Source organism: Caretta caretta, chromosome 3, assembly GCF_965140235.1.
Source record: "Caretta caretta isolate rCarCar2 chromosome 3, rCarCar1.hap1, whole genome shotgun sequence".
In the NCBI taxonomy this organism is placed as follows: Eukaryota; Metazoa; Chordata; order Testudines; family Cheloniidae; genus Caretta; species Caretta caretta.
Window position 1 is genome coordinate 163833364 of NC_134208.1, and position 14749 is coordinate 163848112.

Below are 14749 nucleotides of genomic sequence, written 5' to 3' on the forward strand. Positions count from 1 at the left end.
ACATTCTGTTAACGGGGTAGGCACTGAAAGAGCCATATTTACGCTTTCAGATTTTAGTTGACTGTTAACTGATGTTGGTTTTGCAAGTGCATCAAAGGGAGAAGTGAACCCTTCATTGAGTTAGGCATCGCTTGGTTTTTCTCCCATGCTGCTATGTCCATTATTGCTACTATGGATTAACTGTGACTTTGATCGCAAAACTCTTGCCTGGAACCAACTACGGCCAAGTTAGCCGCTTTCATGCCATAGGAGATGCACATGCAGAATGGTTTTCTCTAAGGGAAGTATGTAGGTTACCCACTGATGATACACAGGTATGTCCGAGGATGCCATTAATGTGTTAGTTAAACACTAAGTGACCTTTCCCCAGAGCTTCAGCACAGGGTTCGCAGCTGAGACAGAAGTCCTGTTCAGTGCAGCAACACTAACTACTTTATTAAGCAACCTCTGCCTTGTTGGGTACCTGTCCAAACCACATATTTGTGACCATGACAGTTATTCTTCCTTAAAAAACAAGTGCTGCTCCAAACTTTGCATACCACTGCTGTGTATCAGAGGGAATTTAGACTTCTCTCTTGCATCTGAGCCTGCTGACCCCACTGGACTACACTGATGCAGCCAGCCAGCCACATATATGCAGTGCATTGTTTATATTCAATATCAACACAGGCCTGGACTATAAGATTTTCTCATACTAGAGAAAACAAGATTACTGTTCAGTGTACTGAAATCCAATTGCTTGCTAATGCTAATCTCATATTTTAAAGAAGGCTTGAGGAATGGGAGCCATCATTCTTGGTTTGAATCCAGCTGCAGATTCCATGGCACAATGCTGAAGAGTCACTCATCTGGAGACAAGTTTAACTTTTCACATTTACTGAATCTTAACAGTAGACCAAAAGCTAGGGAATAAATCACATCTATTCAGTTTTTAGGAAACTTGTGAAAGGTGGCAGATCAACAGTGGTAACCAAATCCCTCCAGTTATCCAAACAATAGCTAAGGTCCAACCAGTGGCAGCGAACGCTTCCCCATGCGGATACCATGCTTTTGCAACTTTGTAGGTGGAAGAAAGGGAATCCTTAGTGGGAGCTCCATTTTCTCAGGTAGTCTAGCAAAACTAGAACATGTTAACCTCCAGAGACAGCAAGGCAAGGCCCAGCTTGTCAGCTGGGCCAGCGGTGAAACTCAGGCACTCTCTCCTTGATGTTTATAACATGTGTGATGTATCCGTATGTCACAGTGATGGGCTCATTATTAAGATGAAATTCACTCCTTTTGCAGAGGGCCAGCAAAAGGTCACATAAGTCCCACTTAATCTCTAAATGGAGGCCTTGTACTGGTCCCCTCTACAGGGCTGAATTTCACCCTAAGAAAATCATTAAAATAATACATGTTTTGCACTATGAAAGCTTTTGGCATTTGGGGGCAAGGATGATATAATTCAACCCAAGATTTTTACATAGATGTTCTAATACAAGTCACATGAATCAAAGTTCTCAAAAACTAGGACTTACTCTGCTGTGCTGAGTATCTGAGCTCCATAAATATGGACAGGCTCCTGCACAAAAATTAGCATGATACCCTTTAGGTTCATGAATCCATTTCCAGCCAAGATCCCTCTTGAAGTCAATATAAAGTTGACGCAGGCAACAATTATCCTGCACATTTCTGGAAATAAAAATACAGACAAATGCATTGGTCAGAACCACAATGTGTGTGTATGTGTGTGTGTGTGTGGGGGGGTGAATCCATTTAATTGCTTTCTGCATAATGCTTTACAGGTGAGCTCAACCCTGACTCTCATACTAATTCACACTGTAAGATTCCATACAGTGCCCAAGCAATGATTTCAATTCCAACTACTAAGGACCAAATCTCCGGTCTCACTGAAGTTAGACCCATAGATGCCTCACTCCTGATGTTAAGATACAGTTTGACAGGTTATCCCATGTACAGGGGAAGCACTAATCAGTCACTAGTCTACCAATGTTGAAGCAGAGGCATATATTTGAGAAACTAATCTATAGTTGTCTCCTGTGTGGAAACAACAGTGCCTGGGAGACTTAAGATTTTGTGGCTCTGCAATGGGGAAACGTGCAGGGCGACTGACCAACCCCTATGGAATTATGTGACTCAGCTGTAATTCTTTAAACCATGGCATACTGGCAGAAGCTACACTCCTGGGATTCAAGAAGAAAAAGAAACAATTACTTAGAAACCAATAGTAGCTCAGAGTATACTGGAATGCAATGCGTAGCCACAATTATTTTTGCTCACATATACAACTGTTTGTCAGATTTAAGTTAGGAAGGACTGTTTCCCCCAGCTCGTACAGGTACAGACTCTGCCAGGGTGAACTTCCTCTGAGGAGGTCAGCGTCCTCATATGAACTATTTCCCGTGATTACATGACTGGTGTGGTTGGGGACTAGTACTGGTGGATCTTGATTTCCTGTTTTCTAAAGGTCATGAGCACTCTCAAGTCTCATTAACTTCTATGGGAATTGCAGGTGATCATCTCCTGTTAGGTTCAGATCCCATATGAACATGTCGGTTTTACTACAGACTGACCTAACTTGTCTGAGAGTTCTATGTTAACACTCAATAAAAAGAAATTTATCAGATCATGTTAGAAACAACCCAAGTTACACCTTTAGGCATGTAGGAGTAAATATAAGTAAACTGACTTTATACATATACTTACCTAAAACAATAGGCAGCATCTAAAGCACGCTTCTTCCGCCGACTGGGCTGTTGCGACTCAAGTCTGTAGGAGGGTAATAACATTAGCAGAAGATGTGGGGTCTTCCCACTGTATTTTTTCCTACTGGACCTGAAAGCTTTCCCATCACCACTGGAATATATGTAGGAGTCATCAATACCTTCAAAAAATACATTTTGGTGATAAACATTGTGTTGCTTTTTCTTCACAAATTATATAAACCATCTCTTTAAAAAAAATCTGTCTCTTAGAAAACCGGTGGTGAGGACATCAGCTAGGTGTGTCATGGGGGCAGGGAATCACAACCTGAGATCTCTGCATTAAGGTATATATAGCATCATATACCCTCATGTTTGACATATTGGCCTTCCCCCAATTTTAGTCTATCTAAATGGCTTTTTGAAGGCAATTAATAGATCTATCAAAATTAATGATGAAATAGACTGATTGGATCACCTACCCATGTGAGAAAGTCCAGTTTCTAGTCTACTAGTCTACGCTAGTTTTAAATGACCCGCAGTTGCCACTTTGTGTGAGAGACCAATCCAATGGAATCTCACTTTTTTTCAGATTTATAGCTTTTAAGGCCAGAAAGCATCATTAGATCATCTCTTGACATTTCACCTACACTTTTCTTTGCTTAATTTCATTTCATTATTCCTATTTCACCCCATTATGCCATCTGAGCAATTCCTCTTCCTTCTTCATATCTACATCTTTCAAATGCTTGTACACTGTTCTCCAATCTTCCATATTACTAACCAGTACATATTATTTTGTCCTGCTAATCTTTCTTCATAAATCAATCCTTCCAGCCCCTTAATCTGGTACATACATGGCAGTGGGGACTTTAAAATAATTTTACTGGAACTAGAGATCACGGATATTGGGATTAATTAAATTTTTTTGGAAGCCATTGACAATGATCTTAGATCACTACTAGTCTTATTCAGTAGGACAAAGGACTTCAACAGATACAACATTGTAGGTCATGTATACAAATTTGGCACATACTGTATAGTTCTTCCCCAAATGATCTATGCTACAGTTAAGAGTTAATGCATATTGAAATGTTACAGCAGAGATATAACCAAGTGAAAACACCCAGGTGCAACTGGAGCCATTAGCATCCCCCAAAGATTTGGGAGTCCATTTGCAGGTACTCACTAACAGCGGGGCCTGATATGATTTTACATCAGCCGCAAAACAATTACCCTTCCAAAAATGGTATCTTGTGATCGGCCAAACAGTGTCTGGCACCAGGACATTCTTCATGTTACGTGAATGGCTCTTCTGCCCTCCAAATTCAAAATGACATTACTCATTTGTTTGGGGAAATGGAAAGCAAAACACCTGACTACTGCCTTGTCTATACTAGAGAAATTTACCATGTTAAGAACTGCTTAGTCCCTCTTGCACACTTGTAAAATACATCCTGTTCACAGACAAAAGTGCTGCAAACAGTTTGCATGTGCTCTAAACACTGTCTGGATTAGACCTGCCTACACCAGTGCTAATCAATGGTTTAGTCTGCACTATTGTGGCCCTGCACCATTTTAGTGCCAGCGTGGACAGCAATAAAATAGTTCAGACTGAAATATTGTGTAGGCTCAGTTATGTGCACCAGTGCACTGGTGACTTCAAAATCTCCCAGAATCCACTGTTTTGGGAGCTGTGCCTTGAATTGTGAGATAGATACTGATAGGGCATTGAAGCTAAACTGGTTTGGAACAGGCTAGCGTGTATGCACTGAACCATTTGTGCTTATGGCAGTGCAATCTCCTTGATTCAGTTGTGGAACAGTTACATTTTATAGTGTTGACATGGCTTTACCCATGTGTCCTCAATCATCCCATTCACTCCCACCCCCCAACAAAGAGTCACAGCTCTCTAGTTCATCATCCTCAGGCCCCCAAATCAGTTGTATTTTATATTTTAAAGAGACCATATAAAGTTTGTTATTTCTATCTTTTAATCAGCAAACATCACTGCCCTTCGTACACCCCTACCTCCCCCCCCCCCATTTTTGTTGTTGTTTTGTTACCTGCAAATCTTGCTTCTAGCTCTTCACTTTTATTTGGGATAATATAATTATTTGAAGGCACGAAGGTGCAGCATGGACAATGTAAACTTATCTTAAATCCAAAGTTCCTCTCTGCAAAACATGAAAGTGGGGGGATCATTTTTACATTTGCAGTGACCCTGAAATAATTCAGGTTATGGAGGAGGAGTTGGGGTGGGAAGGCAAGAGAGAAGAGCACTACTCATCACCTTTGTGATGGAGCCATTCGTGTACAGCTTCAGTGACATCAAAAGACAGCCATTCCCCTTCAGCTCTTGTTTTAACTACCTTGCTATCAATGTAGCGCTGTCCTGGTGAAGGTAGTTCTTTGGATTTAACAACCTGAAAGAAACAGTGAACAAGTCAAGACTGTCTGTAGATTACAGTTTTTCAGACTTATCAAAATGGACACTCTGTAAGAGCTTCTAATAACAGAGTGGTATACTAATAAATAATGTTACAGAAATCTACACATACACACGGTAGATAGACATTCAGGCATTTTGACACAAAAATGCATACTAAGCCGTGATGCAGGATAAGGCTCGATCAATGGGAGACTTGCTGTTGACTTCAGAGAGCACAAGATCAGGGATTAAGTCATCTGCATATTGTGGTAAAAGTGACATGAAAGATACTGGCAAATGAAGTCTTTTCCATCTATTATTCTGTTCCAGAACCAGTAGTGCATATGGTCCACCACCAGTTACTCTATATTTCTTTGCAGTCATAGGGACACTGGAGTTGCCAAGTTGCAGTTCATAACTCTCCCTAGTGCAATATATCTTACCTCTAATATACCTGATGCTTCAAAAAGGGGTGAGGAATCCCCATATTTGCACCTAGACTTACAAAGTATTTTCCTGGGTAGACATAGAGTAACCACTTAAGTAATCAGCTTATATCCTGAAACAAAAGCACTGTCTTCCATGTAGTTCTCCAAGGGAAATCTGGAGAAATGACAGCAACAAAATGCTGCCCTGCACTACAATGCTGCAGAAGTGGTGGAGCAATGGGAATAAACTCCAACATTCAAGTTCGTGAGGCTAGTCCAACATTAGCCATAATATATATGTTGGGTAAATTAACACATGCACACCACAGGCTAAAAGAAAGCCTGTTTGTGCTTTGTACATTGATGATACTGTTATATTGTTTAAGAACAGTTCATCTGAACATAAGTATTACCTTGTTAGAGCTACTAATGTCTAATAATACTCTGACTCAGGGTTACTGGCCACATGAATGCTCATTGTATTACAGACAACTGCAAGAAGATGTAGCTTACGCAGTTGTTTGTAGAGGATACAGCAAAATAAAGCAGTGTAAATCCTAGTTGAATATAGCCTTTTATTCTATTTATTTTGTATTGTTTAGGATGCTTTTTTTAACCCAAATTTTCATTCCAACTTAGTTTGTATTTTATGCCAACAGGTTTATCACAACCTAGTACTGAGCACACACTTCATTAGCAAAACCCTATTTCTACCTCTATAAGATACTGCAGCACCTTTCCAGATTCTCAAGTGCAACAAATTCTTCCCCTTATTTCCAAACAACTAAGCAATCACCGCACTGCATGCAATCACAGATTCCTTCCATATCTAGGAAGAAAAACTTGGACTTATGGCGTCTGTGAACTGCCCAGTTCCCCGCCATTACTACACTGATGCTTTTCTTTTTTTTTTTATTCAGGAAGCTGGAACGTCATGCCATGTTAAGTACATTTTAATCAAGACCTAATGATAACATCAGTTTGCACCCATTGGTATGCCAGTTCATGGATTTTTTCCCCACAGTCTGAATCCATCTCTAAAATGAATGATAGACAGACATGTTCATTTTTCCATTCTGTGTTCTCAACCCAAGTCAGCATTTTGTTGGTACATAATCAGCAAATGAGATGGTAAAATTCACCTGAAAATATCATGGACAACAGGAACGAAAATAGGCCATGTGATTGAAATAGGTTTTTCATCATGAAACAAAGGGAATTAGTCTAGTCTCAGATACTGCCCCAGATGCAGTATTTCTCCACTGACTTCGTTGGAGCCTCTGCATGCCACGGATCAGAGAATTGTATTTGGATCTCTCCTCTCAGAAAGCAGCCCTGGATTTGTCTCTTGACAAGAACAACAGAATGGTAAGTTCTTACTCCAAGGAAGGAGCCTTTCTTCCTCCCACAGACTCCTACTGCAGGACTGGGAGAGAAGGGGTACACAAGATGCTATTGGTCCAATCCTACAAGCTGCTGAGTCCCTCCCAGAAATGGGCACTGCGGGCATTCGGCACCTTCAGTGGGCACTGCGGGCATTCGGCACCTTTCAGAACTGGAGCCAATTTTTTCACAATGCATTCTTCAAACTAAGTGTTCACAAAACTCTACAGCAAGCGAATGAAGGCAGCAAAAAGGTTCCCGTTCCTCACCTGTGCCTGAGGGGGCTGAGGGAATCAGTATTTACAGCTGCGAAAATCCAATGGCAGCACAGATATAACTTTGGGTTCCCTTGGAATTATATTGGGTCACTTCAAGTGTTCCTAAGAAGACAACACAGCGGCCATGCTGCATGGATGGATGGATGGACGCATGCTTCTCAGGAGAGAGCTGAAGAGGACCCAGCACTTCTGCTCATCTCCGCCCTTCTGTGCAGTCACACCTCACAGCAGGTTTGACTCTTCATATCATGATATGTCTCTAAAGTGCAAAACGTGCAAAAAGCCATTTGCTAATGCAAGTAGATTTGATATGGTCGGCCTGAGACAAGTTAAGAATCTTCAGGTGGGCCCTGAGAGAGTAGAGGGGACTGGCCAAGGGAGGGAACCAGTCCCCAAAGAGCATGTCTTCCTACCCCCTTTCTTCCCCTCTCCCCCATGACAGCCTGCTGGCAAGTGGAACACTATCTGTATTCACCAGGCATGAGAGACAGAGCATATTTCACTCACCCTGCACATACGGTAGTGCATTGAAAGCCAGTCTTGCTATCAGAACTGAAAGTATTATGAGAAATGTGTAGAAACAGTAGAATGGGAATAATTCAGTGTGAAGGTTACGTGACCATCATTACATTATTGGATCGGGAGACTTATCTCCTCCTTCCATTCACAGCATCTGCAGGAAGAGCAGAAAGCTATGGCACCTCAGGCCGGGTTATTAATTCGCAAGCTAAGCAGTGCTCAGCTAACCTATGTTATCAGTATCGCTAGTTAAGCAGTCAGACTTGAGCAGTACTTGGATGGGAGGCCTCCAAGCACTATGGGTGCTGCTTTAAGTGATATTGGTGAATCAGCAGAAGTGTTTCTGTCTTCCCTCTAGGTTGAATCAGCACCCCCATATGGTGTTAGGAAGATACATAAAATCAGTGCCCTGACTGCTGCTGATCAAGAAAGACCCCATGACATTTTTTCCCCAAGGGGTAAGGGCACACTAGCCCCACTGTGCCAGCCAAATACCAGTATGGATCGTTACAATCTACTGACCAAAATTCCTCCTGCACTTTCAGTCAGATAAAGTATTCTTCACTTCCTTTCCTACACTGCAGCATAGTATTGTTGTACACTGTGAAGCAGCCACCCAGTAGGAGACAAAGTGACTCCTCTTTCTAGATAGTGCTTGGGAATCCTTACAGGAAAAAGGTGTTCTATAAATGAACAGAGATTATAACACTCCACATCCTCTCTCCTATCTTACCCTGTTGTCCTTCTCTCATACTTTTTGCTGTGCACTTTATTTCTGGTCATACCCCACAATGGCAACAACCTTTCCACTTCCCATACACTAGGACCTGCCATCTCTATCACATACTCTTTAAAGCCCATTCCTTTTGGGAAGCTTTTCTTTCTATGCCGCTCTCCCCTCTGACAATGTTTCAGCACCTTCTCTGACCTGAAATATTGTCTTGTGACTTTCATGTGCATGAGTTAGATCAGGGGTGGGCAAACTTTTGGGCCTGAGGGCCACATCTGGGTGGGGAAATTGCTTGCAGGGCTCGGGAAGGGGGTTGGGGTGCAGGGGCAGAGTGCGGGAGGGGGTGTGGTGTGCAGGAAGGGGCTCAGGGCAAGGGGTTGGGGCAGAGAAGGGCATGAGGGGGCTCACAGAAGGGGGTTAGGGTGCAGGAGGGGTGTGGAGTGCAGGACAGGGCTCAGGTCAGGGGTGCAGGCCAGGTGTGGGGTGCAGGAGGGGGCTCGGGCAGGGGGTTGGGGTGCGGAGGAGTGCGGGATGCGGCAAGGAGTTGGGGGGTGGGGGTGCAGGAGGGGTTCAGGCTCTGGCCTGGCACCGCTTACCTAGAGTGGCTCCGGGGCGGCAGCAGCAAGCACCGGGGCCAGGACAGGATCCCTGCCTGCCTGCCTTGGCCCCGCCACTCCGGGAAGCAGCTGGCACAACATCCCTGCGCGGCCCCGGGGGGGTGGGGGGGAGTGCAAAGGGCTCCACGTGTTCCCCTCGCCTGTGGGTACCTCCCCCAAAGCTCCCATTGGCCACGGTAACCCGTTCCTGGCCAATGGGAGCTTTGGGAGACGTACCCACAGGCAAGAGCAGTATGCGGAGCTCTCTGCCGCCCTACCCCCAGGGGCTGCGGGGACGTGGCCTATTCCCAGAGTGGCGCGGCGAGGGGTCCAAAGCCCCGAGGGGCCGGATCTGGCCCACGGGCTGTAGTTTACCCACCCCTGAGTTAGACTATGGAGTCTTTGGGGCAGGGACCCTGCCTGTTTAAATTATCTGCAAAGCACCATGTACTTCCACATACGAATGGAGGATAGAAGAAAATAGTGGAGTAAGAAAGGAAAGACATCAATGACTCTGGAGGTGCGGAGAGGGGCACTGAGGTAAAATCCCCACTGGATAAATCAATCACTTCACATGTCCCTCTAGAATCTCCTCTAATCCCTCCCTTTGACCAGCTACAAAGAGTCTGATCTTCATTTGGATCCCAACCTGGCTTTTTGTGCAATATCACCTGCGTGTGAAGGTGACAGATTCAACCACGTGCAGGTTTAGGGGGCAGAATTTACATGTACCAAACCCCATCGCGCACATATACTGGCGATATATGCACACAGGGGTCAGCGCCAATGCTCAAAAGCATCCATGCACCGGTCTGTGTACACACGGCTTTAGCGGTGTATGAGCGAAGCCGCCTTTGAAAATCAGGCCCCAGCTAGGCAAAAGGCGAGTGAAAGTTGTGTGAAATACCTGCAGCTTATAAAGGTAAGTGTATGAATGATCTTGTGTGTGTTTAAAGTGCTTTTGTGGTCTAGCTTCCACGTGGGCTCGCACAATCATAATTTTAAAAAGGGTTACTGCACAGTAATACGGCATGCAAGTGCATATGGTCACGTGATGGAAAGATTACCCAGGTAAGAGGACTGTATCCAGTAAAGTTCTGGATAATTACACATAGTATCACTTTTATTTGGCAGTAATGCTTTGACGTCTGAGAGCAATTTCTTGTTTTTTCCCTGCTCTCCTATTGCGTACGGTACCCCTCTGTAAAGGCAATGGCTGGGAGAAATGTCTTCGTTAATCTCGCCAAGATCCCCATTACTGTTGTATCCGAGCGCCTTGTAATCTGTAATGTATTTATCCTTAAGGGATGGGATTATTCTAGACCAGAGGTTCCCAGACTTGGGCCATTCCTTCACGGGCTCGTTTTCTATGGCACTGCTAAAAAAAATGGCACTGCTAAATATTCTGGACCAAGTTTCTTTTTACAAACTCATGAATTGAAGGCACCTTAACAAAACTCCCAGGTGTCTCTTGCCCTGTTGCCTATGCTTTATATCAGGTATGATCATGTACTATCATGTACCCTGTGAAAGAAACACACACACTGTAGTTCATTTGGAGAAGCTAATGAAGCAGTGTAGACAGAAACATGCGTAAGACCTCGTCTACCTGCAAATGTTTAATGAACCCTAACTCACACTGATGAGCACTCGCAGGACTAGTCACAGGGATTTCAAAGGGGCTACTCACAGGAATAAATCCTCATGGATGCAAAAAAGGGTTCCACAGTCTCATAAACTCATAGCTATTAAGATCAGAAGGGACCATTATGATCATCTAGTCTGACCTCCTGCACAGTGCAGGCCACAGAATCTCACCCACCCACTCCTGTAACAAACCTCTAACCTATGTCTGAGCTGTTGAAGTCCTCCAATCGTGGTTTAAAGACTTCAAGGTGCACAGAATCCTCCAGCAAGTGACCCGTGCCCCATGCTACAGAGGAAGGCGAAAAACCCCCAGGGCCTCTTCCAATCTGCCCTGGAGGAAAATTCCTTCCCGATTCCAAATACGGCGATCAGCTGAACCCTGAGCATGTGGGCAAGATTCACCAGCCAGATACCCAGGAAAGAATTCTCTGTAGTAACTCAGATCCCACCCCATCTAACATCCCATCACAGGCCAGTGGGCCTATTTACCATGAATAGTTAAAGATCAATTAATTGCCAAAATCATGTTATCCCATCATACCATCTCCTCCTTTGCAGATTACAGTAGGGCATCTTTGCAGAATACACCCAAGGCACTGTAAACAAATGGGGCATTCACAATTATGCTGCTTATTGCCTACAAGACCCCAAAGTATTATATCTTATGCTGAAATTTTATAGTGGTGGTAGCATAAGGACCAAAAACCCCTCTCTCTGCCATTCCCCATTCTGTTCTTGCTCTCACCAAACATGCTGCTCTTTACTAATTCTATAAAGGGACTCACTATAAAGTTTGAACAGTTATGAATTAACCCAGAAGCTCAAAGGGGTGCGTTCACTGCTTAGCAAGGAGGGACATATGTAGGCATCTCCCCATCCACTGTGAAGACAGTAGGCTTTTCTGAGACTGGAATTACGAAGAGTAGGGTCACTATATTCAATGATGAAGAGGGTTCAAATTTCATCACAGGTAGATGTTAGAGGAAACTACAAATGCATTTCTAGTACAGGATGTAGTCTCAGTTGCTGTTGCCACTCGTTCCGCTTTGTTTTTAATAGACACTACAGTGCCTTAGCTTTTAAAAAGACATTTAAAAAAAAAAACAAGACAATTAGCTGAAATCATTAAAATCTTGGAAGATAAACCTGCTTAGTGCATGTATGAGTCTACTCACTCCCAAGAAAGTACTGCAGTTTTTCAGTCAATAACTAGGCAAAACATATCAGCTGCCAGTGTAAAAACTGAAGACAAGGATTGTCTTATTCTGTGTTTTGTAAAGCACTGTGTACATTTACACGGCTATTTATACAATAATAAATCATAATGGAGAGTTTCTGACACTAGTAGAAACACAGCTTTTTTTTCAAGATAGACCAGATCTTAAGATGGGGTAAAGCAGTGTGGCTCTGTTTCACTTCAGTGGAGTTATGCTGATTTCCACCAGCTGAGGATCTGAATGTCTAACTTTTTAAAACAGTACAAATACGGAAATGCTGTTTTAACCTTTTCATTGGCCTTTTCGCACAACAAGTGGCGAAAACAGGGGATGAATGAATGACTTCTAAAACAATAACAAAATAATAAAACAGCATATTCCCTTCCCCACACACAGACAAAAGTAAGAATCCCACAGAGAGACAGATGGAACCTCTCTTCAAATAACTAGAAACTCTCTTCAAATAATTAGAAATTCTCTTCAAATAACTAGAACTCCAAAGCAACTTTCTTAGAGTAAATATAGTTCAGCTGCAAACTAGAACCTGATCCTGCAAACACTCACTCATCTGAATAACTGTACATACATAGATAGCCCTATTAAATTCAGTTGGACTATTCAACTGCATAGTTATCCAGAGGCATAAGGGCTTCCAGAATCTGGTCTATAGTGTAATCCAGGTATGGTGGCTTGGCCAACAGCTGCTGGTACTCAGCTACTACATTAAAAAAATGAAAGAGCAGAAAAAACTATAAACAAGTGTTCCAGGAACCTTGTAATTTATTACTAGGTAATTTTGGCTAATCCATCACCTCCTTAAAAAAAACGAACAAAAAACCCAACTGCGGTTTAGCAATGACTATATGCAAATGCAGACTGATACTGTGCTTTTGTACATCAATTAAAGCCTAGAAAACTCTGGTCACACATCAAAGGCCAAGCTTTAACAATAATGAGGGTATTTTATACCTGGGGCTGGGTATTACAGTCACTAAGTATTAGGAAAAATTTTGGGGAATTTACTCTTCCTTTAAAAAAATTGCTGAACAATTTTCAAAACACAAAAATCAAATGGCAACCTTAAAATAACTATCTTGTCTGCTATGTTAACACCTTAAATAGGGTTGCAACTATAATCAATTAAGATGGGTTTTAGCTCTTTTTTGAACTAGCAATGAGGGTATTCTCTTGAAAAAACCTGTCAATAATCTGTTTCCCCTCTCCTGATCTCCTCCTTCCAAATACTGTTGGCTCACTTATAAATTCCATCCTTTCATCCTCTCCTCTGCTGCTTCAGACATCTCAGACTGTTTTGTATGACAGCATCTCGGCAGACTCACTAATTCTTCCCTTACTCATCAGTCAATATCCTTTACTATATGGTCCTTTGTCAATAATGTAAATAACCTTCTTTCAACTATTTATCCCTTGTACTGTACAGTCCTAAACAATGACAAATTATGTACTGATATTGGTCAACAGAGGAGCATGAGAGATCAGATCACTGTGCATAATACCATGGCTGTAAATAGTCACTCAGGATAACTGCTTTTACAGTTTACACTGTGTCCCCAGGTAAGATGCCAACAGTCACCAGATGCTATCTCATCCTGTACAATATACGTGAAAAGGTTTCCAAGTTCTGACATATGCAGCTTTTAGTTCCTCTGAAGTGTGTGCCACTTGCTCTAGTGAGTAAGAGACTCATTCCCTGTCAGATCCCAGATTTCACTGATATTTTCAGACAGTCCTCTTTGACTTCACCCAGCTCTTTCTAAGGAGTAAGGTTGAGAAAACAACCTCCACGTTAGTCCTCAATTTCTCCTCACTCTACTGCCGAATTCAGGAACTGGGATCAAAATCTTGCACTCTAGCAAGAAAAATTTATATGTTTATTGCAAACCACTTTCATCTCTGATTGCTCTTCTCCTCTTCTTTAATGATTCTGTGTGAAAGTTCATGTGGTCAATTAGCTGTGAAAAGCTTTTGCAGCACATTTCACAAGATCCCCCCACTATCTGATAAAACTGATCGAAATGTATTTGCTTGTTTAGTGGTTCTCACCATCGGCACAAGAAATCAACCATTTATTTTCTATAAGATTTGCTGCATCAATTTTCAAGATTTTTCTGGAACAGGTTTTGCAAAATATTCAGAATCAGCATCTGCTCTCTGATCCATACAACCCTATGCAATATTATAGGCCTACAGGGGTCTATGGCCCTAATCCAAAACCTCACTTGAAGTCTATGAGGGTCTTTCCACTGACTTAGTGGGTGCTGGACAGGCTCTAACTGAGGGCAGAATCTGGTCCTTAGAAACTAACACACGAGGTGCAGAGTTCTTGCCAAAATCCAAAAGTACAAAGTACTTGCCAAAATGTTTTTTAAATCTATAGCGCTCTGATACATTTGCTTGGAACTTGCCAGACACGTTCTTCATGCAAGCTTCCAATAAAGAGAACATATTGCACACAGACCCAAATCCTGTTTATATCTACAGGCAATGCAGCTGCACTGAGCACAATAACTACCTAGCTACATCGGCCTGCTAGCTGCTTTGAAGGTATGGAGGAGGGATGGGGGAGTGTTAAAGCAGATCAAAAAGGAAGCTGACCACCAGTTCAGGTGGTCATCATGGACAGGTCTCTAAATGTGATGATACAGCACTGCATCATCTTGTGGTGATGGGATGGGCCATGCCGAAGGCATCCCTATCCTCCAAGGAAGGCCCTAGCCAGCCAAATGAACGTTATGCATGAGTGGGTACAATGTGTGGTGCTGGGGAGACATCCCTGGTTTTCCTCAACCTCTTTTCT

General features: G+C 42.8%; 1 protein-coding gene across 1 annotated transcript in view; it reads right to left on the reverse strand.

Moving 5' to 3' along the window:
• TGFB2 (transforming growth factor beta 2) overlaps positions 1-14749 on the reverse strand; it is a 73496-nt gene that overhangs the window by 4797 nt on the left and 53950 nt on the right. The window contains exons 3-6 of the mRNA XM_048843201.2: positions 4996-5128; positions 4769-4879; positions 2707-2884; positions 1518-1671 (exon numbers count right to left, since the gene is read on the reverse strand). Coding sequence (XP_048699158.1) covers positions 1518-1671; positions 2707-2884; positions 4769-4879; positions 4996-5128 — 576 coding nt within the window. The remainder of the gene's footprint in view (positions 1-1517; positions 1672-2706; positions 2885-4768; positions 4880-4995; positions 5129-14749) is intronic.